Consider the following 23,770-nt stretch of genomic DNA (forward strand, 5'->3'; position numbering starts at 1 on the left):
GAATTAGACATAAGTTTGTTCAGTTGTGTCACTTTGCACAGCAGGCTGGAGGAGGTCCTATGCTGGGTATTTGGAAATGAGTAGCTCATCTCCTGACTCCTATATACTGTCTGTCATCTACAAGGCACAGATAAGGAGTGTGATAAAATACTCTACCTTTTACAGCAGGCAGTGGTGTAGTGGTAATGTCAGGGTGGAAACCTAGAGAACCACACTAATGCTCTGGAGATATGGTTCAGAGGGGAAGGGGATGGCCTGGTGGTAATATTATTAGTCTATAAGTGCAGAAACTCAGCTAATGTTCTGGGGACCTGGGTTCGAATCCCAAAATGGCAGATGATGGAATTTTAATGTAATAAACAAAAATCTGGAATTAAGAATCTCTATGAAACTGTTATTAGTTGTTGGAAAAAGAAACCAAGCAAACTATCTGGCTCACTAATATCCTTCAGCGATGTTAATCTGCCATCCGCACCTAGTAGGCCAGGTTGACAGAAATGTGGTTGACTATCAGTTGCCCAATGAAATGGCCTAGCAATCCACTCAGTTGTATCAATCACTATGAAGTCTCAAAGAAACAAAACTGGATGGATCGCCTGTCATTGATCTCAACCAGAAAAGGCAAAAGCAGAAACAGCCCTGTTGAACCTACAAAGTCCTCCTCAATAACATCTGGGTGCTAGTGCCAAAATTGGGAGAGCTGTCTCACAAGCTACTCAAGCAGCAGCCTCGTACAGTCATACGCTCTAGACAATGACCTACATACCACTATTACCATCTGAGGAAATGTCCTGACTTAATGACAGGACAGGCCCAGCAGAGGTAGTTGCACAGTGGTATACAGCGGGGAGGGAGTTGCCTTGGGAGTCCTTAGCATTGACTCAAGACCCCATGGGTTTTAATGGGTACAGATTAAACATGAACAAGGAAACCTCCTGCCAATTATCTTCATTGGCTAATGGATCGATACTCCTGCAGGCTGAACAATACTTGGAGGAAGCACTGAGAATGGAAAGTGCACAAAATGTACTTGAGGCGAGAGGACTTCAATATCTACCACCAAGACAGGCTCAGCAACAGTACTGTAATTGAACTGGTCCTGCCCTAACAGACTTAACTTTCACATCAAGTCAGGAGATAAAATACAAAAACAGAATTTGCTGGAAAAGCTCAGCAGGTCTGGCAGCATCTGAGAACAGAAAACAGATTTATCGTTTCAGGTCCAGTGACCCTTCCTCAGAACTGGACCTGATACTGTCATTGAATCTCCCACAATCTACGTCCTTGGAGTTACCACTGACCACAGCCTCAACTAGCCTCACCAGGTAAACACAGTGGTTATACGAGCAGGTCAGAGGCTGGGAATACTGCAGCGAATAACTCACCTCCTGAGTCCCCAAAGCTGACTACCATCTACAAGGCACAAGTCAGGAGTGTGATGGAATACTCTCCACTTGCCTGATGAGTGCAGCACTAACAACACTTAAGAAGCATGACACCATCCCAGACAAAGCAGCCTGCTCGATATCTACAAGCATTCACTCCCTCCACCACCAATGCTCAATAAGAGTAGTGCATACTTTCTACAGAATGTACTGCAGAAATTCAGCAAAGATTGTTAGACAGCACTTTCCAAACACACAAACACTTCTATCTAAGATAATGGGAACTGCAGATGCTGGAGAATCCAAGATGAATCTGATGAAGGGTCTAGGCCCAAAACATCAGCTTTTGTGCTCCTGAGATGTTGCTTGGCCTGCTGTGTTCATCCAGCTTCACACTTTGTTATCTAACAGTTCTATCTAGAAGGACAAGGATGGCAGATACATGGGAATGCCACCACCCACAAGATACCCTGACTTGGAAATATATCACTGCTCCTTCACTGTCGCTGCATCAAAATCCTGAAGTTCCCTCCCTAATGGCATTGTGGGTCAACCCACAGCACATGGACTGCAGCCATTCAAAAAGGTGACTCTCAAGGGCAACTAGGGATGGGCAATAAATAACAGGCAATAAATGATGGGCAGCCTGAGATGGCAACATCCCAAAAAATTGTAGTTTCAAAACAAATCCAACTACAGCAGATGCTGAAACATAAATTTTATTATAAATTAGGACTTAAAAGCCGATCAAATAGCAACCAACATTGCAAATAACGAGGTAGTTCACTAATGCCCTTTGGGGAGGGAAGTGCACCATCCTTATCTCACCTACACATGATTCCAGACCCACAGCATTGTAGTTGACTTTTAACTACCCTTGAAATGCCCACCAAGTCAGTCAATTCAAGGACAAACAGAGACGGGTAATAATCACTGCTCTTGCCAGTAACACGCACATCCTTTGAAATAAAAGGTAACATTTGCTTGTGTTCATGCATCCAAAACAATCATGAAAGAGAACCTTGACACCATTTAGGGCAAAGCACCCTGTTTAACCCGAACTTTAAATTAATTTTCAAAAATAAATCAGCTGAAGAGCAGTGAGCTGCACATGACGTTGTCTTCTTTTCATTAAATAGGAGAATCGTTTGAACAGACTCCGACAAGCAGCCGAGATATTCTTACTACAGATCATTGAAGCAAAGTCACGAGTTGGAATTGTCACTTTTAATAGAGCTGCAACTATCCAAACAAATTTGCAATTGATTGATAATGAAGTTGTGAGGAACCAACTTGCCCAGTTGCTACCTACAACAGCGAATGGGGGGACAAATATCTGCTCAGGAGTCCATTCTGGTTTTCAGGTAGAAACTGAGAAGTTTATGCAAACTCTTGTAACTTATTTTATTTTTCACAGTGTTCCCATGTTGACAACAAATTTGTGGCTTTGCAGGTACTTCGTGGTGATGACGGTGCTACCAATGGTGATGAAATTGTTTTGCTGACTGATGGGGAGGACAGTGGAATAAGCAATTGCTTCTCAGAGGTGGAACAAAGTGGTGCAGTTATCCACACAATAGCGTTAGGACCAAGTGCAGCCAAAGAGCTGGAACAGATGTCAATAAGGACAGGTAATAAGAACACAAAGAATTTCTCATGAATTCTCAGGAGACCAACACGACTTCAAGCCTGTTTGTTTCAAGCTCTGTTCCCAACTTTAATTGTGTTGGAGGTGAGCAGGTTTATAATGAGCTGTGTGGCACCTCAGTGAAGACAGTGGGCAAAGGAATTTCAGGTGCGAACATTCCAATTACTGGACAGACTCCGACAGGAAGTTGGTGGGACTTTGTTTCTGATGCTGTCCTTAAGCACAGTTCCTGGGAATTAAACCAAGTGCATTGTTTCTTTTAAAAACTTATTTTAAGCAATGTCACACAAGTTTGACATACAATAAAAGCTGTGGGCATATCTCTCGTCAGTCATATTTGATTCTCCAAGCTTTCCATGAACATTCCAGGCAATGGGAACACAGCGGCTACCACTGCCATTTTAATTCTTCGTCTCTCAACCCCACACACATTGCTCCTGCGAATCAGATGGGAATAAAATGAATGTTTACACGTTTGTTAGGTTTATTCCAAACAATTTGACAATAGGCAGTTACTGTAACATTGCAGAAATCCCTGATACCCTCTTTTTCATTTAGGTCTTAAGTGACATTGCCTATGCCCATGGATGTGATCAATGTTTATAACTCTCTTACCCTCTCCTTTCTCTAGGGGGTCTACAGTTTTCAGCCACTGATAATGTGGAGGCAACTGGATTAATCGATGCCTTCTCTGGATTAGTATCAGGAAACGGTGATGTTAGTAAGCAGTCAATTCAGGTTTGTTTTCCCTCTGATAATTACTTTCTCATTATACTTCTGTTAATTTGATGTTAGATTCAATTGTTCCATTTCTTTGGTCCCAGCTTGAAAGTTCTGGAACGAAGGTTTACGATGACAGTTGGTTGAACGGGACAGTTTTCATCGATAAGACCGTTGGGAATGACACATTTTTTGTCATTACATGGCAGAATCGGATACCAGATGTGTCTGTATATGACCCCAGTGGAAAGATGTACAAAATCAGTGACTTTAGGTTTGATTACACTGCAAGTACAGCCCGTCTGAGAATTCCAGGCACTGCTCAGGTATGGATCAAAACGTATCTTCAATTTTTCATGCATTATTCCGGCCATCGTACCATGTTTAATCATGTTTTCCAGTAGAGTTACTGAGAAACAGCTTGCTTACTCTCAACAATCCTCTATTCTGTCAAGTGCCCATTATACACAACAGTCTTTCTCATGTGCTCCCTGCCATTAGCCAGTTGAGTGCAAATGGAAAGAAACAACATGGCAATATTACAGTTTGAAATGCATCACTACTGCATGGTACAGTTTCTGGTGCATTGGTGAGGGCATGGGTATTAGGATTATTCAATGCCGTTGAGAGCCTTCGGAACACATGGAAGCATCACAAGAAAGACCAATTCTAAGGTCACCTTAATTTTGCTGGCACACTTTAGAGTAAAGAGAATTAAATAGTCTAAATTGCTGTGGGGTATTATCAAGACTGATACTGATAGATTTCCAGATGTTGAAGACATTAAGAGACATGGAGATAGTGCAGGTCAATGGCGTTGAGGGAGAAGATTATCCATGATATAGTTAAATGGTAGGGTAGGTTTGATAGCCCAAAAGACCTTCTGTTCTTATTTTGTATGATCCTAAGTGTACACAGTTTGATCAATGGTGCCTCAAAGGAATAGAAGAAAGACAAGAACAGTCAGTCCATTATACCACTTCTGTCATTCAGTTAGATCATGACTGATCTATATCTTAATTCCATTTATTAATTTTGGTTCCATACTCTTTGAAAGTTTCAATATCCATTGATTTTTTTTGAAACATTTGTTTGACCTGCATAAGAAAACTCCAAATTTCAATTAGTCCTTGTGTGCTTACAAGATTCACCTGCTATACCTGATTCCTCACCTTAGAGTTATACTCCTTGGATGCTCCCAATAGAGGCAATAACATCCTTTAATCATCATAACCACAATGATCACATTCACCCTGAATCTTCTATTGTCAAAAAAAACCTCAGTTTCTGAAATCTTTCCTCGTCATTTCAGCCTCAACACAGCAGGATCATTATGAAGAATCTGTGCTGCAAAATAGAATATGAAAATTAAAATTGCTGGGGAACACGACAAGTCTAGCAACATCTGTGAAGAGAGAAACAGAGTCCAATGACTCTTCAGAACCTATTACATTCTTCATAATGTGAGAATGCAATACTCCAGATGAAGTACAGTCAGAGCTTTATACATCTGGATTACAACATCCACACCATAATATTCCAGCCCCCTTCAGATGAAGACTAACATTCTTGTAGCTGCCTGTTAGTAAATTATGATTCATCTTGATTATTCCCACAACTACTTTTCTCACTACTACTAGAATCTATCTTTCTTGGCCATGAAGTGAGTGATCTTACATGTACCAGCACTGAACTCTCTCTCTCATGCTTTTGATTATTCGCTTATTGACCTTTTGGTCCTTTCTGCTCCCTGTTCACTGTGCTACCTAATTTAGTGTCAATCACAGTGAGTGTCATGTCCATTTTATTTCCTGTTCCCCTACAAATGACACTGACGACACATGTAAATCATTTCCCATTAAATTAGTTCATACCAAAGAAGTCACAAACCATCGAGTGAATCTAGGTAGCATTCAACAATTGCAGGATACAGTACAGCAAGGCCACAAGACCATGGCTACAGAGATAATAGGAACTGCAGATGCTGGAGAATATGAGATAAAGTGTCTGATGAAGGGTCTAGGCCTGAAACGTCAGCTTTCCTGCTCCTAAGATTCTGCTTGGCCTGCTGTGTTCTTCCTGCTCCACACCTTGTTATCTAAGAAAATGGCTACACTTCCATACTAATTCTTGAGCTCTGCAATTTCGAATGACCAGAGCAGCAGGAACTCCAACAGTTGCAAGTTCCTTTCCACGTCAACATCATCCTGTCTTGAAACTGCACCATTTTCTTTTATTCATTCACGGTATGAGGGCGTCGCTAGCCAAGCAGCATTTATTGCCCATCCCTAATTGCCCAGAGGGCAGTTTAGAGACAACAACATTGCAGTGAGTCTGGAGTCACATGTAGGCCAGACGAGGTATTTCAGTGAATTCAAATTTCACAATTTGCCATGGTTAGATTCAAACCTGGATCCCCAGAACATTATCTGGGTCTCTGGATTAACAGTCCAGCGATAATACCACCAGGCCATTGCCTCCCCTATTACTTATTCATGAACAGTGGGTCAAAATCCTAAAACTCTCTTCACATAGCAATACTAACCTAGCTAGATTGCAACAGTTCAAGTCACTTTCTCAAGGGCAATTGGGGATGGGCAATAAATTTGAACGGATCTTTTAAAGACAAATTTCAAGAAAGCATTCAGGTCTTGCAGGAGCTCTTATTTATCCAGCCATTGAAAATAAATATTTGTATCCCAGCCAGGACCTTGGAATTATTATATCCTGAATCCTGGAAGCGAACAGACCATAACTATTGTAGCGACATCGCGAGCAGTAGCTGAAAAAGTTCCCCCAGTCACAGTCAACGTACACATCAGTGAAATGGATTCGAAAGGTGGAAGAACAATTTACGCAGAAGTCGCTCAGGGATTCTCACCCATCCTGTTTGCAAACGTGACGGTTATTGTTGAACGCCCCACTGGCCCTCAAATTGAGCAGGAACTTTCTGATAACGGCCTGGGTAAGATTGATGTTATTCAATTAAGTAGAATGTATATTCATACTGTCAGTGTCTGGAATGTAGAAGTGTCCAGTTATAACTTCTCCAGCATAAAATATGTCACAAAGGCAGCTCTGATGGGCATGTTGGCTGTTCCGACATTCAACAGAAGTGCTCACAGGGAATATGTATATTCAGAACTCTGACTCTGGACCCAATGAGATTTCATGGCATCAGGTCAAACATGGGAAAGGATTCCTACTGCTGATATACATCATACCACCCCCCATTGACTGATGGCTCCATCCTCTTCCATGTTGAACAACACTTCACACTATCCAGGACAAGGCAGTCTGTACTCGATTACCATCTTATCCAGAAACATCCACTCTCTCCACTACTGAGGCTGAGTAGCAGCAGTGTGCACTGTCTATAAGGCACACTGCAGGAATTCATTAAAGATCCTCAGACAGCATCTTCCAAACTTAAGGCCTCTTTTACCTATAAGTACAGGGTTAGCAGATAACTGAGAAGAACACACCCTGCAAGTTCCCCTCAAAGCCACTCAATATCCTGAATTGGAGATGTGTCATTGCTCCTTCACTGTCACTGGGTCAAAATCCTGGAATTCCCTCCCTCAAAGCATTGTGGGTCTATGTACAGCACACGGACTGCAGCAGTTCAAGATGGCAGCTCACCGCCACTTTCTCAATAGCAACTAGGCATGGGTAATAAATGCTGGGCGTGGGCAATGAATGCTGGGCTTGGCCAGCGACGCCCACATCCCACGAGTGAATACGTGAAAAAACTTCAGAATCAAACAATAACCATTGACCTTCTGGCAACCTGCCCCTAACCTCATCTCAAGATGGGTCCTGAGGACCTCATAGCCGCACTCCCTCAAGAACCATGGAGTCTCTCCGCCTTTGCACCTCCACCACAGAAGGCAATCTGCAGCACCTATTCCCTGCGCAGTGCACTCTTTGATTCAGTGGTAGACAACGGTACACTTTGTACATGAGATAGCAGTGTAAGATTTATATGTTCCCTTTCTACACCAGGCTTGAAATGAGCAGCTCATGAATCCTAAACACAGCGACTAAGAAGCAGCGCAAAACCAATTTTTAAACCCCAAAGTTTCTTCTTTTTTAATCAATAAACAACATTAAATATAAACAAAATGCTGCATTTGTAATAATTCACAAAGCAATTAAAGTGAATGTGACTTGAAATTGGGCTTCCCAGATCAATTTTACTTTATACTTGTCAGTGATATCAGTGCCAATCCAAATATAGAATTATTATTCCATGCTTTACTCAATCTGCAATTACTTTCCCCGTTCTTGCCTTTAGGTGCTGATATTGTCAAGAATGATGGGATTTATACTATGTATTTCTTGAAGTATTCTGGACTTGGAAGATACAACTTTAAAGTACGAGTGCACAGAACTGAAGGAACGACAAAGACGGCAATCCCAAAAGGAGGACATTCCTTTTATATACCGGGATACGTAGAAAATGGTATTAAACATTTGGCAATGGCAGAGGAGGTGGTGCAGGGATGCCATGTCATTGGTGTATGGTTTTATGCTGTGGTAAACCATTGAGTTATGAGATTTCCATATCCTTTGAGTACTATCTGAATCCATTTTTACTGTGGCTGGAAAGATATTACATATATGGCTTAAACTTTGTTAGTATTCATTGCAGGAGGTTCTACCAGCTTTTACAGTCCATGAGAAGTTAAATAATGGCATTGGGCAATGGGGAAGGGAGACATCACTGATGAGTTCACCGACTACCTCCTCGCTGTGCTAAAACGTTGCCTTCTATTGTTGCATGTCTTTCTTAACTATGTTAATCCTGTGCCTTCCCCCAGGAGGGCATTTATTCAGGAGGCAATGTGCCAGATGGGGTACCTGCCAGTTCCTTCTCACCTTCAGCCTGGTAAACACATGTCAGGATGGCATTTCAATAGTCCTCTTGAGGCTTTGATGCCCACTCAAATGCAATACACTGCCACCCCAGTGCTAACCCAAAGAAGAGCAGAACATCCCACCATGTGGGCAGGGGGCCACGGTCCTATTTCAAAGCCACTCAGTTCCTGAATGAGGGGCTCAACATTAAGAAGGGGGTAGACTGTTAAGAACAAACCTCTCTGCCTTCCTGCCAACACTCCTTACCCACTCACTGTACTTCCTCCTTTCCCACCATCACTCACCTGTATTCCTGGAATCGTCCTTGATTCAAAGTCTCAGCTGCGTGACATACCAGCAACAGCCATCACCCAGTGGTGGCACTGCTGAGTAAAGAGGAGTAACTCTGCAATGATTAGCCAACTGCTCCATCAACACGCACCCAGCCCAAGCTCTGTCCCATTCCTTCATCCTGGATTAAAGCATATAGCTGTCCTGGTAAATGCCCAAACAACAAGATACAGACTATACTCTTGAAAAGATGAGAGACTGGTGGCTTGCAAACTTATGCCAATAGTTGAGATTGCTGTAGCCTTCTCAAATTCCCACCAATAACTCTAACTCAATGTGAAATAATGCCACCCAGCTTATTCCATTTGATAATTGTGTGTTGGTCCTTGGAGAGTGATTATTGTAGGTTTGTCATGCATTACAGTTTAAAATTAAAATTAACTGATCAGACCCTAGCTCCATTGTAGCTAATGGGCATGCTAGACAAGTCAGATACCAACATGAAATCTGGCTTTTTTTTGACTATCTTAGAGCTATTGTCAATGACTAACATTAGATGTGAGTTTGCAATTGGTCAAGATTTGCTGGATTAGCCTGAGTGTGTCAGGATTAATACCAACAACTAATTTCAGATTGTCAGTCAGGATCAAAGTGTGGTGCCCTTATGTGGACTGGAAGCTACATGTAATACCACACCAGGCCCTTTCTAGACAGAATTTACATGTACATGCACTGGTCCTATTTCAACTCAACAAGTCGGTGACAGTCAGTAATTGGTCAGGGAATTGCTCTGAGAAATTAACCAATCAGAGTGTACCCCACTTGGTTAAAGATTTAACAGAGCTGGCTGTCAGCAATCAATCAGCATTAATGGGTGCATTTTCAATGGCTATGACTCTACCAATGACAGTCCTCTTGCCAACCAACTTTTCATGTGGTATAAATAATGAAATCCCCCTGTATTCTTGTGTAATGTCCAGATGCAAGATGAAATAACATAGACAAAAGAAGCATGGACTGGAAGCTACAAGTAATAACACATCAGACTCTTCACGCATTGAAATGACATGTGTGTACAAGCAGGTGACAGCCAATCATAAGTTAATTTCTCAGGGCAATTTCCTGACCACAGTCAAACTGACCTATTTAAAAATTCAACATAGCCAGCCTTAACTGTCAATCAGCATGAATGGGCATATTTTCTGTGGCTATTCCTCTAACAATGAGAGTCCACTTGGCATTCAATTGGCACTCTTCTCATTTTCTTTTATTCATCACGGGATGAAGGCGTTGCTGGCCAGGCAGCATTTATTGCCCATCCCTAATTGCCCAGAGGGCAGTTTAGAGACAACCACATTGCTTGGGTCTACAGCCTCATGTGGTATAAATATTGAAATCCCCTCGACTTTTTATTTTTATGTCACGGCCAGATGCAGGATGAAAACCAGATAAAATGTATTTTTTTGCCAATGCGCAAGTTCTGTACTAGCAAACAACTGCTGAAATAACATATCTGTATATATAGAATATATAAATTACACACCTTTCATCACTGAATCTTAGGTGTCCTATTAGTTTATAGGTTCTCTGATGATAACAAACAACACACTCACACCTAAACATTTACTGTATGAGAAAAACATCTTTTCCTCACACCGCATTTGTAGATCAGAACAGTCCATGACATCCATGTGCTCATTCTTTTTACAAGGAATTGGATACACCTTGAAACCAGAGCCGCAAAACATTAATCATTAACAAATTTTAGAACAATGCCAGAGGAGGGAAGAGAGTTTGAACAAAGATAATAGGAGCTGCTGATGCTGGAGAATCCGAGATAACAAGGTGTGGAGCTGGATGAACATAGCAGGCCAAGAAGCATCTTAGGAGCAGGAAAGCTGATGTTTCGGGCCTAGACCATTCATCAGAAATGGGAACAAAACTGTTAGACAAATACTCAGAATAAAACATGACAACAGCAAGAGCAAATTAATGAAGGGAGAGAAACAACAGTTCCAATAAGAAGAAATAACACAAAGAGGAGAAATTCAAATTAGGACAAGAGGCAGAAATAAAACCAGAAAATGTCAGATCTGTTCTGCAGGTTAGGTAGTTATCCTAGAAAGATAAATGTCAGATTAATTGTTCAGGGGGATAACTATGCGTCAGATCATGCTGCTCGATTGTGTGGGTGCTGGGGAGAACGTTCCCCTAGTCAGGAAGCCTAAAAAAGTGCCGATCATTGACATAGGATGAGATGTTGGCCATTTAGGACTGAGTTGAAGCAAAATTTCTTCACTCAGCAGGTTATGAATCTTTGGAATATAAGGTGAAAATGTAAATGGCCACATCTGTGGAGAGAGAAAAAAAAGTTAACATTTCATGTCTGACATCAGACTCAAAACATGAACTCCATTTCTCTCTATGGATACTGTAAGAGTTCCTGTGTTTCTCCAGCAATCTCTGTGTCCATAGAAGTTTCTGCTAGCCTATTCCATCACACCATGTGGTCAAGGCCAGAAACATGTCCTGCGGGAAATTGTAGGCAAGTCCTGCAGATCAAAACTTTTAAGTAAAGGGTCATGCTTGTGAAGTCTGTGTGGTCTGTGTCTAATTAAATGTGCTTTCCTTTTCATGCAGGTAAAATTCAAACAAATCCACCAAGACCTCCAGTCTACGTGGACGATCTGGAGGCTGACTTTGGTGATATCAACAGGATCAAATCTGGAGGATCCATTTCAATTCCCAAAGTGCCACCCAATGTTGATATTCCACCATGTAAAGTCACAGACCTTCAAGCAACACTAACTCAAAATAAAGTTGTGTTGGAATGGACAGCACCAGGAGAGGACTATGATCAGGGAGCAGGTAATTGTGGCTAAAGTAGTATCAGAGATAATGGGAACTGCAGATGCTGGAGAATTCCAAGATAATAAAATGTGAGGCTGGATGAACACAGCAGGCCAAGCAGCATCTCAGGAGCACAAAAGCTGACTAGGCCCGAAACGTCAGCTTTTGTGCTCCTGAGATGCTGCTTGGCCTGCTGTGTTCATCCAGCCTCACATTTTATTAATTGTGGCTAAACATTGGTTATTTATATGGATGTTTTCTTTGTGGGACTGAATTGATTTGATTATTTGTCATGTGTTTCCTTGTCCAGTGAAAAGCCTTGTTTGCGAGCAGTACAGGCAGTTAACAGTAATCAAGGAGATACAGACGATTAGGTGAAAAATTCCTGGACAAAGTAGGGCATACAGATTACGCAGCACAGGATGTATGCGAGGCAAAATCAGCATTAACAATATCAGCATTATTTGAAGTTGGACAGTCCATTCATTGGTCTAATAACAGCAGGAAAGAAGTTGTTTTTGAACCTGCTGGTGCATGTGTTCAAGCTTCTGCAAGACAGCATTACCAGAGTAGGATGGGTCTTTGATATTATTAGCCTATCTGTGGTAATGAGACATGTGAATGGAGCCCATAGGTGGGAGGTGGGCTGCCACAATATTCTGGGCTGTGCACACCACCACCTGTAGTTTCTTACAGTCCCGGACACAGCAGTTGCCATACCAGGCTATTATGCACCCGGACAATATGCTTTCAGAGGGGTATCTATAAAAGTTGGTGAGGGACCTTATGGACATGCCAGATTTCTTGAGCTGCCTGAAGAAGTGACATTGTTGTGCCTTTCTTGACTATCACATTGATGTGCGACGGCCAGAACAGTTTGTCAGTTATTGTCATTCCTTGCAACGTGACATTCTCAAACCTCTCAAACTCTGCTCCATTGATGCAGGCAGGATATGTTCTCCTCCTTTCTTTCTGTCAATTATCAGTTCTTTAGTTTTGCTGACATTGATAGAGAGGTTTTATCATTGCACCATGTCACCAAGCCCTCTATCTCCTTTCTGTATTTTGACTTATCACTGTTTGATGTCCATCAGGTGTCATCAGTAAACTTATAGGTGTCGTTCATTCAGAATTTGGCAACACAGTCGTGGGTGTACATGAAGTACAGCAGGGGTGCTGAGAACGCATCTTTGAGGGCCTCCAGTGTTGACGGTTATCATGAGGAGGTGCAATTGTCTATCTCCACTGATTGTAGTCTGTGGGTCAGGAAGCTGAGGATCCAGTTGCAGAGGGCAGAGACGAGGCCCCAGGTCTTGGCGTTTTGAGATCAGTCCGGAGAGAATAATGGTGTTGAAGGCTGAGCTGGAGTCAATGAGCATGAGTCTGATGTGGTGTCCATAAGATCATAAGATCATAAGACATTGGAGCAGAAATTAGGCCATACAGCCCATTGAGCATGCTCCGCCATTCAATCATGGCTCAGAAGTTCCTGAACCCCATTGTCCCACTTTCTCTCCGTAACCCTTGATCCCCTTGATAATCAAGAACATATTTATCTCATTCTTCACTGTACTCAATGTCCTTGCCGTCCAGACATTCTAGGCACGAGTGCAGCATGAGTGAAATGGCACCCGCTGTGGATGTGTTAGGTCAGTTGGCAAATTGTAGGGGATCGAGACAGGCTGAGAGACTGGAGCTGATGTGGGCCATGACCAGCCCTGTTGAAGCACTTCATGATTATGGAGGTCACAGCCACTAGACAGTAGTCATTAAGGCATGTTGCATGTGCTTTCTTAGGTACTGGGATGATGGTGGTATTCTTGAAGCAGGTGGGAACTTTGACGTGTAGGATGGAGTGGCTGAAGATGTCAGTGAATACCCCCAACCAGCTGGTCTAATTGCAAGGCCAGAGACTCTGTCTGGGCCCATTGCGTTCCTTGGGCTGACTGCCAGGAAGACCAATCTGACATCTGAAGCGGTGACAGAGGGAATAGGTGTGTCTGGGGCCATCAGGAGAGGTGTCACCGCACCGATGGCATTCTGCTCAAACCGAGCATGGAAAGCACTGAGAGCATTAGGGAGGGATGCGCCTTTGTCCGCTATCTTGCTCTGCCTCACTTTACATTCTGTTATGTTGTTTAGGCTTTGCTGCAGGCGGTTTGGTTTGGAGTTTGTTTGGTTGGTTTGGACTTCTCTTACTAGGTCAGGCTGAGCGTCTTGGCATCTGTGATGGCTTTGCGGAGGTGATAGCTGGATTGACTGTAACGGCCTGGGTCGTCTGACTTGAATGCCGCATACCTGGTCTTCAGTAGGCAATGGATTTTCCAGTTTATCCAAGATTTCTGGTTGGGAAACATTTGGATTGACTTCTTCAGCAAACAGTACTCCACACACTTGCGAATGAAGTCCGCGACAGTGGTTGCATACTCGTCTAGGTCTTCCACTGAGTATTTGAATACGGTCCAGTCTACTGATTCAAAGCAGTACTGGAGACATTCTTCCACTGCCTCCAACAAACATTGTATTTATTTCTGTGAAAGATCCTCCTGTTTCAGCTCAAGCTAGTAATCTGGGTGGAGGAACACAGCGTTGTGATCTGACTTTCCAAAGCGTGGATGGGATGGAGTGGAGCTCTGACGGCTGTGTAGCAGTGGTCCAGAATGTTCGGTCCTCTAGTGGGGCAGCAACCTCTTGAGGTTGGCTTAGACCAAGTTGGCAGCAATGATGAATAAGGTCCTGGGGAATTTTATTTCCAGTGTGTTTGTGATGCTACAAATTTCATCCAGGGCTTTCTTCACATCTGCATGGGCTGGTACGCAGACTGCTGTCAGGATGGCAGAGGTGACTCACCTGGCAGATAGTAAGGATGGCATTTTACTGTAAGGTATTCTGGGTCTAGGGAGCAATGGCTTGCTAGGGTCGCTACATCTGAGGGCGAGATGTTCAGGAACAGATTGTTGGGATATGCTGATGAAAGGTGGAGATATTTCATGTGGTCATAATGGAAGAAAGGAACCAAGCTGAGATGTGGTGAAATGGTGAACTTAAATTTGGCAGTGGCCTGTGTTCTGCCTTAATCAATATATTGTGAATTGTATGTTATGATGTAACAATGTGCTGCTTTCCCATGAATGGAAACGCTCATGAAGGGCATTCTACTACCTGAGCCCCTTAAGCTGGCAATACCCACTTACAGCTACATCCCACTGCTGTGAGTATAAAGTGGTGGGGGAGGGACCCCATTGCAGATGGCACAAGAAGCAAAGCCTGGAGTATCTGTTTGGAGCTTTCTAGAGGGGTTTGCTCTTCACAAAGATGCTGAAATAACATGGCGTTAAGAAAGGGCACTGTCCTGATTGTATGCCACAACCCCAGCTTGATGCTGAATCTCCCAGAACCCCGCACCACCCCCTCGGCCAAACAACTCAACATCCAGCAACCTTCTTCCTGCCATCACTTAGCTGGTTCCTTCCTCAGCCCTCAGGTATATGCAGTACCGACAACAGCGGCTGGTTCCTCAGGTTCACTGAGGAACAAGGATGAATTGGCCAGCAGTACCTGTGTCTTTTCCAGCTCACACCTCCCTTGCAAATGTTGCTTGATCCTGGCTTACCATGGGTTGCCAAATACCTTAGTGGCACAAGATGTGGCCCATTTTCCTAAAAGAGATAAAGCAGTGGTCTCTCGGCTCTCTTGTTTTCCCCAGGTTCCACCCTTTGTCTCTGTTTAGAAAGTCACTGTTGATAAGTCTAGATCTGAACTAATTCATTTCTTTCCTCTCTTATTTTTGATTTCTCTCAGCGGCTCACTATGAGATGAGAATGAGCGACAACCTCCTCCAGCTACGGGACAACTTCACAACAGCTGCCCTGATTAACTTGACCGACTTGGATCCACGCCCGTTTGGATCAAGGGAAACAGTCACATTTGTTCCCGAAAGTATAGAACTGAAAAATGGGACATCACTCTACTTTGCGCTCTGTGCCTACGATAAACAGGATCAGTCCTCTGAGATGTCCAATGTGGCCAGGATTTATGTCTTTGTCCCTGTACCTCTGGTAGAGCACCCAAAAGGTAACAGAGCATTGCAGGCCATTTGGATCGCAGTAGTTGTCGCAGGCCTGGTGTGTTTGATCATTGGGATTGTTAAGTACCTGCTTCACAAAAAATCCACAAGTACAACTTTTGAACCAGTTTAATGTCCTCGCTGGAGGAATACGCAGGCAGCATGCAGTTAATTGGGATAACTATTCAAACACTTTCTCAAAGTTTTAAGTGGTATGGGGAGAGGGTGGATTGGCGAAGCTGAAGCAGACGATCAGCCATGATTGTATTCAATGGCAGAACAGAACTGAGGGGACACATAACCTATTCCTATTGCTTACCTTCCTATAACAAAAGAAGTGTGTTTCGAAAGTACTTTAGTGGCTCCAAAAGGTGGAGAAAGATATTTAAGAAATGCAAGTCTTTCTTTCTTTCCCCACAAATACTCTGCTCTTCCCCCCAGTTCCCCCCAGATCTGCCAAGAACAATCCATTACTTAACTTCTTAATTGTGACTACTTACTGTCTCTTCCACTTTGCAACCATGGAAGGGGGTCCACACTCTGGGAGGAGAGCCAGGAAGTGGTTGGCAGCAAATGGCTGCAGCTCATTAGGGCTCTACAAGGTATTGCCATTAATGAAGTTCCAAACGCAAACAGCACTCTCGGAAGACAGATGAACCCGAGCAGACGTAACGACTAATCTTCATATAAGGCCTACATTATCGTAATTAGAATTAAATGAAGAGCATCTGGCATGTCATTTACCACACCATTTTGTTTCTGAAACGTGTCTGCATTTCCAGGCATGGACAGAATATCAATCATATTCCGTTATTTATGAGCTATTAATGCTCCTTTCTTCATCCTCTCTCTCTCAAAGATGCCAACTCTTTTAAATCCAGATTCACCTGCAGATCCTCATTTGTCCTCCTGTCTTTGTGCATGAGGCCAAACAAAACGTACAAGAAAGTAATTCAACCACTGGGGCCATCGCACACTGAACAAATACAACTGCACCCAGTGATGGCACTTGTTAAATTTATCCTTCTACGAGATGCGGGCATCACCAGCAAGGCCAGCATTTGTTATCTATTCCTAACCAAGTATCTCAATAGACCATTTCACAAAACAGTTAAGAATCAACTATGCTGTGAGGAGGAGATGCTGACTTCGGACTCGGGTGGACAAGGTCAGAAATCACAACCTCCAGGTTATAGTCCAACAGGCTTATGCTTGTGGTATCGTGTGATTTCTCACATTGTTGTGGGTCTGGAGTCAAAAACAGGGCAAATCATGTAAGGTTCCAGATTTCCTTAAAGGGCATCATGAACCAGACAGACTTTTGCAACAATGATAACTGCCATGGCAACCATTAATCAGATTAGATTACAATTCCAGACTTATCCATTGGATTTAGATTCCATCAGCTGCTGCGGTGAGATCTGAACCAGTGCTTCCAGAGCTGGAGCCAAGGCCTCTGGATTATCAACATCAGCACTTCAGCACCGTCTCATCTCACCAAGCATAAAACAAAGCTCCCTCATAGAGGGAGTGATACGGTCCCTGTCATGAGTAATGTCTGGAGAATGTTTCCTTCATTAGCACAGAGGTGGTGATCCAAACAAATCATGCATTCAGCTAACTCAGGCTGAGATCATTTTTCTTTTAATTCATTCATTCATGAGATGTGGGCGTTGCTGGATAAGTTGATATTTATTGCCCATTCTGAATTATCCAGGGGGCAGTTACGAGTCAATCACATTGAGATGGGTCTGGAGTCATATAGAGACCAGACCAGGAAAGGACGGTTGATCGCTTTCTCCAAATTTATTGAACCAGATATCTTGTCATGACAATTGTATGGCCACCATTAAACTAGATTTCAATTTCAGGTTTTTACTTAATTCAAATTTCATGATTTGCTCTGGTGGTATTTGAACACATAGCCCCAGAACATGAAGCTGGGATTCTGAATTACTAGTCCAGTGACATTACCACTACATTGCCATTTCCCACAGCATGAGAACACAAACCCAATCGGCTCATCGACTCATTGCCTGAATCAACTGGCTGCCAAAACAGGTCTCTGATGTTTAATACGTCATTACAAAGAAATAAAGTAACAACGTACATTACTGAACAATCAATAAATCCTCAGTAACCCTAGTGAGTCAAGGGCCCCAAGGGATCATTTCTCAAGGGATGGGGGAGGCAGGATCATATATCGGGTTGTAATGAGACAGGAAGGTAGAAAGAACCTTCAATTAGATGTCAGAGAGAGCAGTTACATAGAATATAGAACATTACAGCACAGTACAGGCCCTTCGGCCCTCGATGTTGTGCTGACATTTCATACCGATCTGAAGCCCATCTAACCTACACTATTCCATGTACGTCCATATGCTTATCCAATGACGACTTAAATGTACCTAAAGTTGGCGAATCTACTACCATTGCAGGCAAAGCGTTCCATTCCCTTACCACTCTCTGAGTAAAGAAACTACCTCTGACATCTGTCCTGTATCTTTCACCCCTTAATTTAAAGCTATGCCCCCTCGTGCTCGCCGTCACCATCCGAGGAAAAAGGCTCTCCCTATCCACCCTATCTAACCCTCTGATTATTTTATATGTCTCAATTAAGTCACCTCTCAACCTTCTTCTCTCTAATGAAAACAGCCTCAAGTCCCTCAGCCTTTCCTCGTAAGACCTTCCCTCCATACCAGGCAACATCCTAGTAAATCTCCTCTGCACCCTTTCCAAAGCTTCCACATCCTTCTTATAATGCGGTGACTAGAACTGTCCGCAGTACTCCAAGTGCGGCCGCACCAGAGTTTTGTGCAGCTGCAGTATAATCTCTTGGTTCCGGAACTCGATCCCTCTATTAATAAAAGCTAAAACACTGTATGCCTTCTTAACAGCCCTGTCAACCTGGGTGGCAACTTTCAAGGATCTGTGTACGTGGACACCGAAATCTCTCTGCTCATCTACACTGCCAAGAATCTTACCATTAACCTAGTACTTTGCCTTCCAGTTACTCCTACCAAAGTGCATCACCTCACACTTGCCTGCATTAAACTCCATTTGCCACCTCTCAGCCCAGCTCTGTAGCTTATCTATGTCTCTCTGCAACCTACAGCATCCTTTGTCACTATCCACAACTCCACCGACCTTAGTGTTGTCTGCAAATTTACTAACCCATCCTTCGACGCCCTCATCCAGGTCGTTCATAAAAATGACAAACATCAGTGGACCCAACACCGACCCTTGTGATACACCACTAGTAACTGGTCTCCAGGATGAACATTTCCCATCAACTACCACCCTCTGTCTTCTTTCAGCAAGCCAATTTCCGATCCAAACTGCTATATCTCCCACAATTCCATTCCTCTGAATTTTGTACAAGAGCCTACTGTGGGGAACCTTATTGAACGCCTTGCTGAAATCCATATACACCACATCAACTGGTTTACTCTCATCTACCTGTTTGGTCACCTTCTCAAAGAACTCAGTAAGGTTCGTGAGGCATGACCTTCCCTTCACAAAACCATGCTGACTATCCCTAATTAATTTATTCTTTTCTAGATGATTATAAATCCTATCCCTTATAACCTTTTTCAACACTTTACCAACAACTGAGGTAAAGCTCACTGGTCTATAATTACCAGGGTTGTCTCTACTCCCCTTCTTGAACAGTGGAACCACATTTGCTATCCTCCAGTCGTCTGGCACTATTCCCATAGACAATGACGAGTTAAAGATCAATGCCAAAGGCCCGGCAATCTCCTCCCTGGCTTCCCAGAGGATCTTAGGATAAATCCCACCCGGCCCAGGGAACTTATCTATCTTCACCCTCTGCAGGATTTCTAATACCTCTTCCTTGTGAACCTCAATCCCACCTAGTCTAGTAGCCTGTATCTCAGTATTCTCCTCGACAACATTGTTGTTTTCTAGAGTGAATACTGTTGTAAAATATTCATTTAGTGTTTCCCCTATCTCATCTGACTCCACACACAACTTACCACTACTATCCTTGATTGGCCTAATCTTACTTTCATCATTCTTTTATTCCTTAAATACCTATAGAAAGCCTTAGGGTTTACACTGATCCTATCCACCAACAACTTCTCATGTCTCCTCCTGGCTCTTCTGAGCTCTCTCTTTAGGTCTTTCCTGGCTACCTCGTAGCCCTCAAGCGCCCTAACTGAGCCTTCACATCTCATCCGAACATAAGCCTTCTTCTTCCTCTTGACCAGAGATTCCACCTCCTTCATAAACCACGGCTCCCGCGCTCTACAGCTTCCTCCCTGCCTGACAGGTACATACTTATCCAGGACACACAGGAGCTTTTCCTTGAATAAGCTCCACATTTCTAATGTGCCCATCCCCTGCATTTTCCTTCCCCATCCTATGCTCCCTAAATCTTGCCTAATCTCATCGTAATTGCCTTTCCCCCAGCTATAACTCTTGCCCAGTGGTATACACCTTTCCCTTTCCATCACTAAAGTAAACATAACAGAATTGTGATCGCTATCACCAAAGTGCTCACCTACTTCCAAATCTAACACCTGGCCGGGTTCATTACCCAGTACCAAATCTAATGTGGCTTCGCCCCTTGTTGGCCTATCTACATACTGTGTCAGGAAGCCCTCCTGCACACACTGGACAAAAACTGACCCATCTATAGTACTCGAACTATCGTGTTCCCAGTCAATATTTGGAAAGTTGAAGTCCCCCATGACAACTACCCTGTCTCTCTCACTCCTATCGAGAATCATCTTAGTTATCCTTTCCTCTACATCTCTGGAACTATTTGGAGGCCTATAGGAAACTCCCAACAGGGTGACCTCTCCTTTCCTGTTTCAAACCTTAGCCCATACTACCTCAGTTGACGAGTCCCCAAACATCCTTTCTGCAACTGTAATACTGTCCTTGACCAATAATGCCACACCTCCCCGCCTTTTTCCATCTTCTCTGTTCTTACTGAAATGTCTTACTCCCGGCACCTGCAACAACCATTCCTGTCCCTGCTCTATCCATGTCTCCGAAATGGCCACAATGTCGAAGTCCCAGGTACCGACCCATGCTGTAAGTTCACCCACCTTATTCCGGACGCTCCTGGCATTGAAGTAGACACACTTCAAACCAACTTCTTGCTTGCCGGTGCCATCTTGCGTCCCTGAAACTTTATTTTGGACCTCCCTACTCTCAACCTTTTCTATACTCGAACTACAATTTTGGTTCCCGTCCCCCTGATGAATTAGTTGAGGGGTTTTGGTGGGCAGTGTTACAGAGGTAGAAAGTGGCAGTCTTAGTAACAGATAAGATCACCTCTAACTAAAATCATGACTCTTAAAACCAAATTACTATTCCCTTGACCACTTGTGCATGCTGGTGACCTTCTGGTTTGTGTAGCTCTGCCTGTCTTCGCACAGACAGCACCAGTTTACAGAACATCAATAGCATTTCACTGCACTGTCGTGGAGGTTGCAGTAAAACACTGCTGCCAGCATTAGCTCAGTTGGTATTACTCACACCTTCACATTAGAACGTTGTGGGCTCATAGAGCCAGAGGCTTGGGCACATGACATAGGGGACATTTCAGTCCAGTCCTATGAGAATGTTGGAGAAAAGACCTTGTCTATTCTCCCATCCATGCCGCTCATGATTTTATAAGCCTCTACAAGGTCACCCCTCAGCCTTCATTACTCTACGGATAATAGCCCCAGCCTATTCGGCCTCTCCCTGAAGCTCAAACACTTCAAACCTGGCTACATTCTTGTGAAATAACAAAGTGTGGAGCTGGATGAACACAGCAGGCCAAGCAGCAACTTAGGAGCATTCTTGTGAATTTTTTCTGAGCCCTTTTGAGTTTTGAAACATCTTTTGTATAGCAGGGACTCGAGAATTGAATGCATTATTCCAAAAGTGGCCTAACCAATTGTCCTGTACAGCCACAACATGACCACCCAACTCCTAAAGTCAATGCACTGATGAATAAATCCAAGCATACCAAATGAGATAGTCAGAACTGCTGATGCTGGAGTCAAAGATACCACAGTGTGGAGCTGGAGGAACGCAAGTGTCTAAAGAAGGGTACTGACCCAAAATGTCAATGTTTCTGCTTTTCTGATGCTGCCTGGTCTGCTGTGCTCCTCCGGCTCCACACTGTGTTATCTCCAAGCATACCAAATGTCTTTAATTAGATTCCCTACATGTGGAAACAGGCCTTTTGGCCCAACAAGTCCACACCGCCCCTTGAAGCATCTCACCCAGACCCTTCCCTCCATAACCCACACACCCCTGAACACAATGGGCAATTTAGCATGTGCAATCCACCTACCCTGCACATCTTTGGACTGTGGGAGGAAACCGGAGCATCCAGAGGAAACCCACGCAGACACAGGGAGAATGTGCAAACTCCACACAGACAGTCGCCCGAGGCGGGAATCGAACCCGGGTCCCTGGTGCTGTGAGGCTGCAGTGCTAACCACTTGTATTTGTCATTATCCTGCTGTCCAGGAAACAAAAGAAACAATATTAAAACATATGGACAAAACCCTGGATTTTTAGGCAGAGCCTTGAACTCTCAAAACTTTTATAGAAAAAGGGATAGTTAAACTGAGTCTGTGAGAAATATACAACACAGCCAGAACGGGAGATCGCTGTCTGGGACTCTTCTCCAGCCTGGAATCCCAATTTACTCCTCCGCTCTGAAAGAACAATTGACCCAAACCAACAGACCCTACCTAGCCCAAGGCAACTTTTACACCTCTGGCTACACAGTGCAGACATCATCGGGCCTACAGAGATACCTGACATTCAAACTCGACCAAAACCCATTCACACACACTCTAACCATCGGAGAGCCAATTAAGCTCAGAAGAGAACATCAACAGCACAGTGACAAGAACAGACTTACTGCGGAGATGATGGGGCCTACAGTCAGTACAGCTGGCAGCCCCGGTCTCACCTGAGGAGAAATCCGAAATAAAGAGGTTCTGCACACGGGAGTGTCCCAAGCGAGGAGGACCAACGGCAAGAGCCTCAATGGCGGATCCTGACCATTTGAACCAGACACCAATAAAACCTGATCAATCACAGGCTCCAGCGCAGCCGCAAGTCTTCACTCACAGCCTGAGGTGAAAATCCGCTCGATAAAGCCATTAAAAGTGATAAAAATTAAAGTATTTACCGGATAATTCCGAAACGCGCCTTACCACACCAGCACACTCTCCCCCAACTGGGAAAAAAATCTACACAGTCCGAAGTCTTCATCCAGGTTCTGGCTACAGCAAGCCAAAAGGGCCATGCGCACGTCAAAACCACATTCAGACCGTCAACTTCTGAGACGCTGAATTCGCCAGCGGGGAGGGGATGGCACTGCATGGGGATCCCATTGGTGGGAATTCTGATTAAGTGTCAAAATTAAACACTGTTGGTTCCTCTGCATCAGTATGCTGGTGTCTAATTGTGGTAATCTCTTTTTATAGTACATTTTTAAGTACCAGTGTGTTCCAATGTATTCATTGTATAACTTAGAATTTACTGAGTTTATCCATTTCTTGCATGATTATTACCTTGCTGTATGTTAAACAAATGCAGAGATTCTTTTGCCCTGAAACACTTGTCCAGTGTCTCTTCAATCACATCCACACAACTAAGTGCAGTGTGCCAGAATCGGGGTCTTTGACCAATTCAAATGGGTTCAAGATCAGGAAAACCCTGCTAAGCTATAAACCCGCATTCCAAGGTCCCTTTGTTTGGCAACATTGCACACAACCTTACCTATTAAGTGTATAAATCCTGCCCTGATTTGTCCTACCAAAATGCAGCTCCTCACACTTACCTATATTAAACTCCACTTGCCACTCCTCAGCCCATTTGCCCAGCTGATCCCAGCCCATTATACCCTTGAGGTAATTTTCTTCACTGTTTGCAATGTGTCCAATTTTGTGTCATCTGCAAATGTAC

General features: G+C 43.6%; 1 protein-coding gene across 1 annotated transcript in view; it reads left to right on the forward strand.

Moving 5' to 3' along the window:
- The window catches only part of LOC125456355 (calcium-activated chloride channel regulator 1-like), a 47,607-nt gene extending 29,917 nt beyond the window's left edge, over positions 1–17,690 (forward strand). Inside the window, exons 7-14 of the mRNA XM_059648110.1 lie at positions 2,525–2,749; positions 2,839–3,016; positions 3,665–3,771; positions 3,858–4,079; positions 6,457–6,718; positions 8,051–8,218; positions 11,545–11,772; positions 15,556–17,690. Of these exons, the coding sequence (XP_059504093.1) occupies positions 2,525–2,749; positions 2,839–3,016; positions 3,665–3,771; positions 3,858–4,079; positions 6,457–6,718; positions 8,051–8,218; positions 11,545–11,772; positions 15,556–15,953 (1,788 nt within the window). The 3' untranslated portion in view covers positions 15,954–17,690. The remainder of the gene's footprint in view (positions 1–2,524; positions 2,750–2,838; positions 3,017–3,664; positions 3,772–3,857; positions 4,080–6,456; positions 6,719–8,050; positions 8,219–11,544; positions 11,773–15,555) is intronic.
- Positions 17,691–23,770: the final 6,080 nt, after the last annotated feature.

Source organism: Stegostoma tigrinum, chromosome 8 (assembly GCF_030684315.1).
Source record: "Stegostoma tigrinum isolate sSteTig4 chromosome 8, sSteTig4.hap1, whole genome shotgun sequence".
Lineage (NCBI taxonomy): Eukaryota > Metazoa > Chordata > Chondrichthyes > Orectolobiformes > Stegostomatidae > Stegostoma > Stegostoma tigrinum.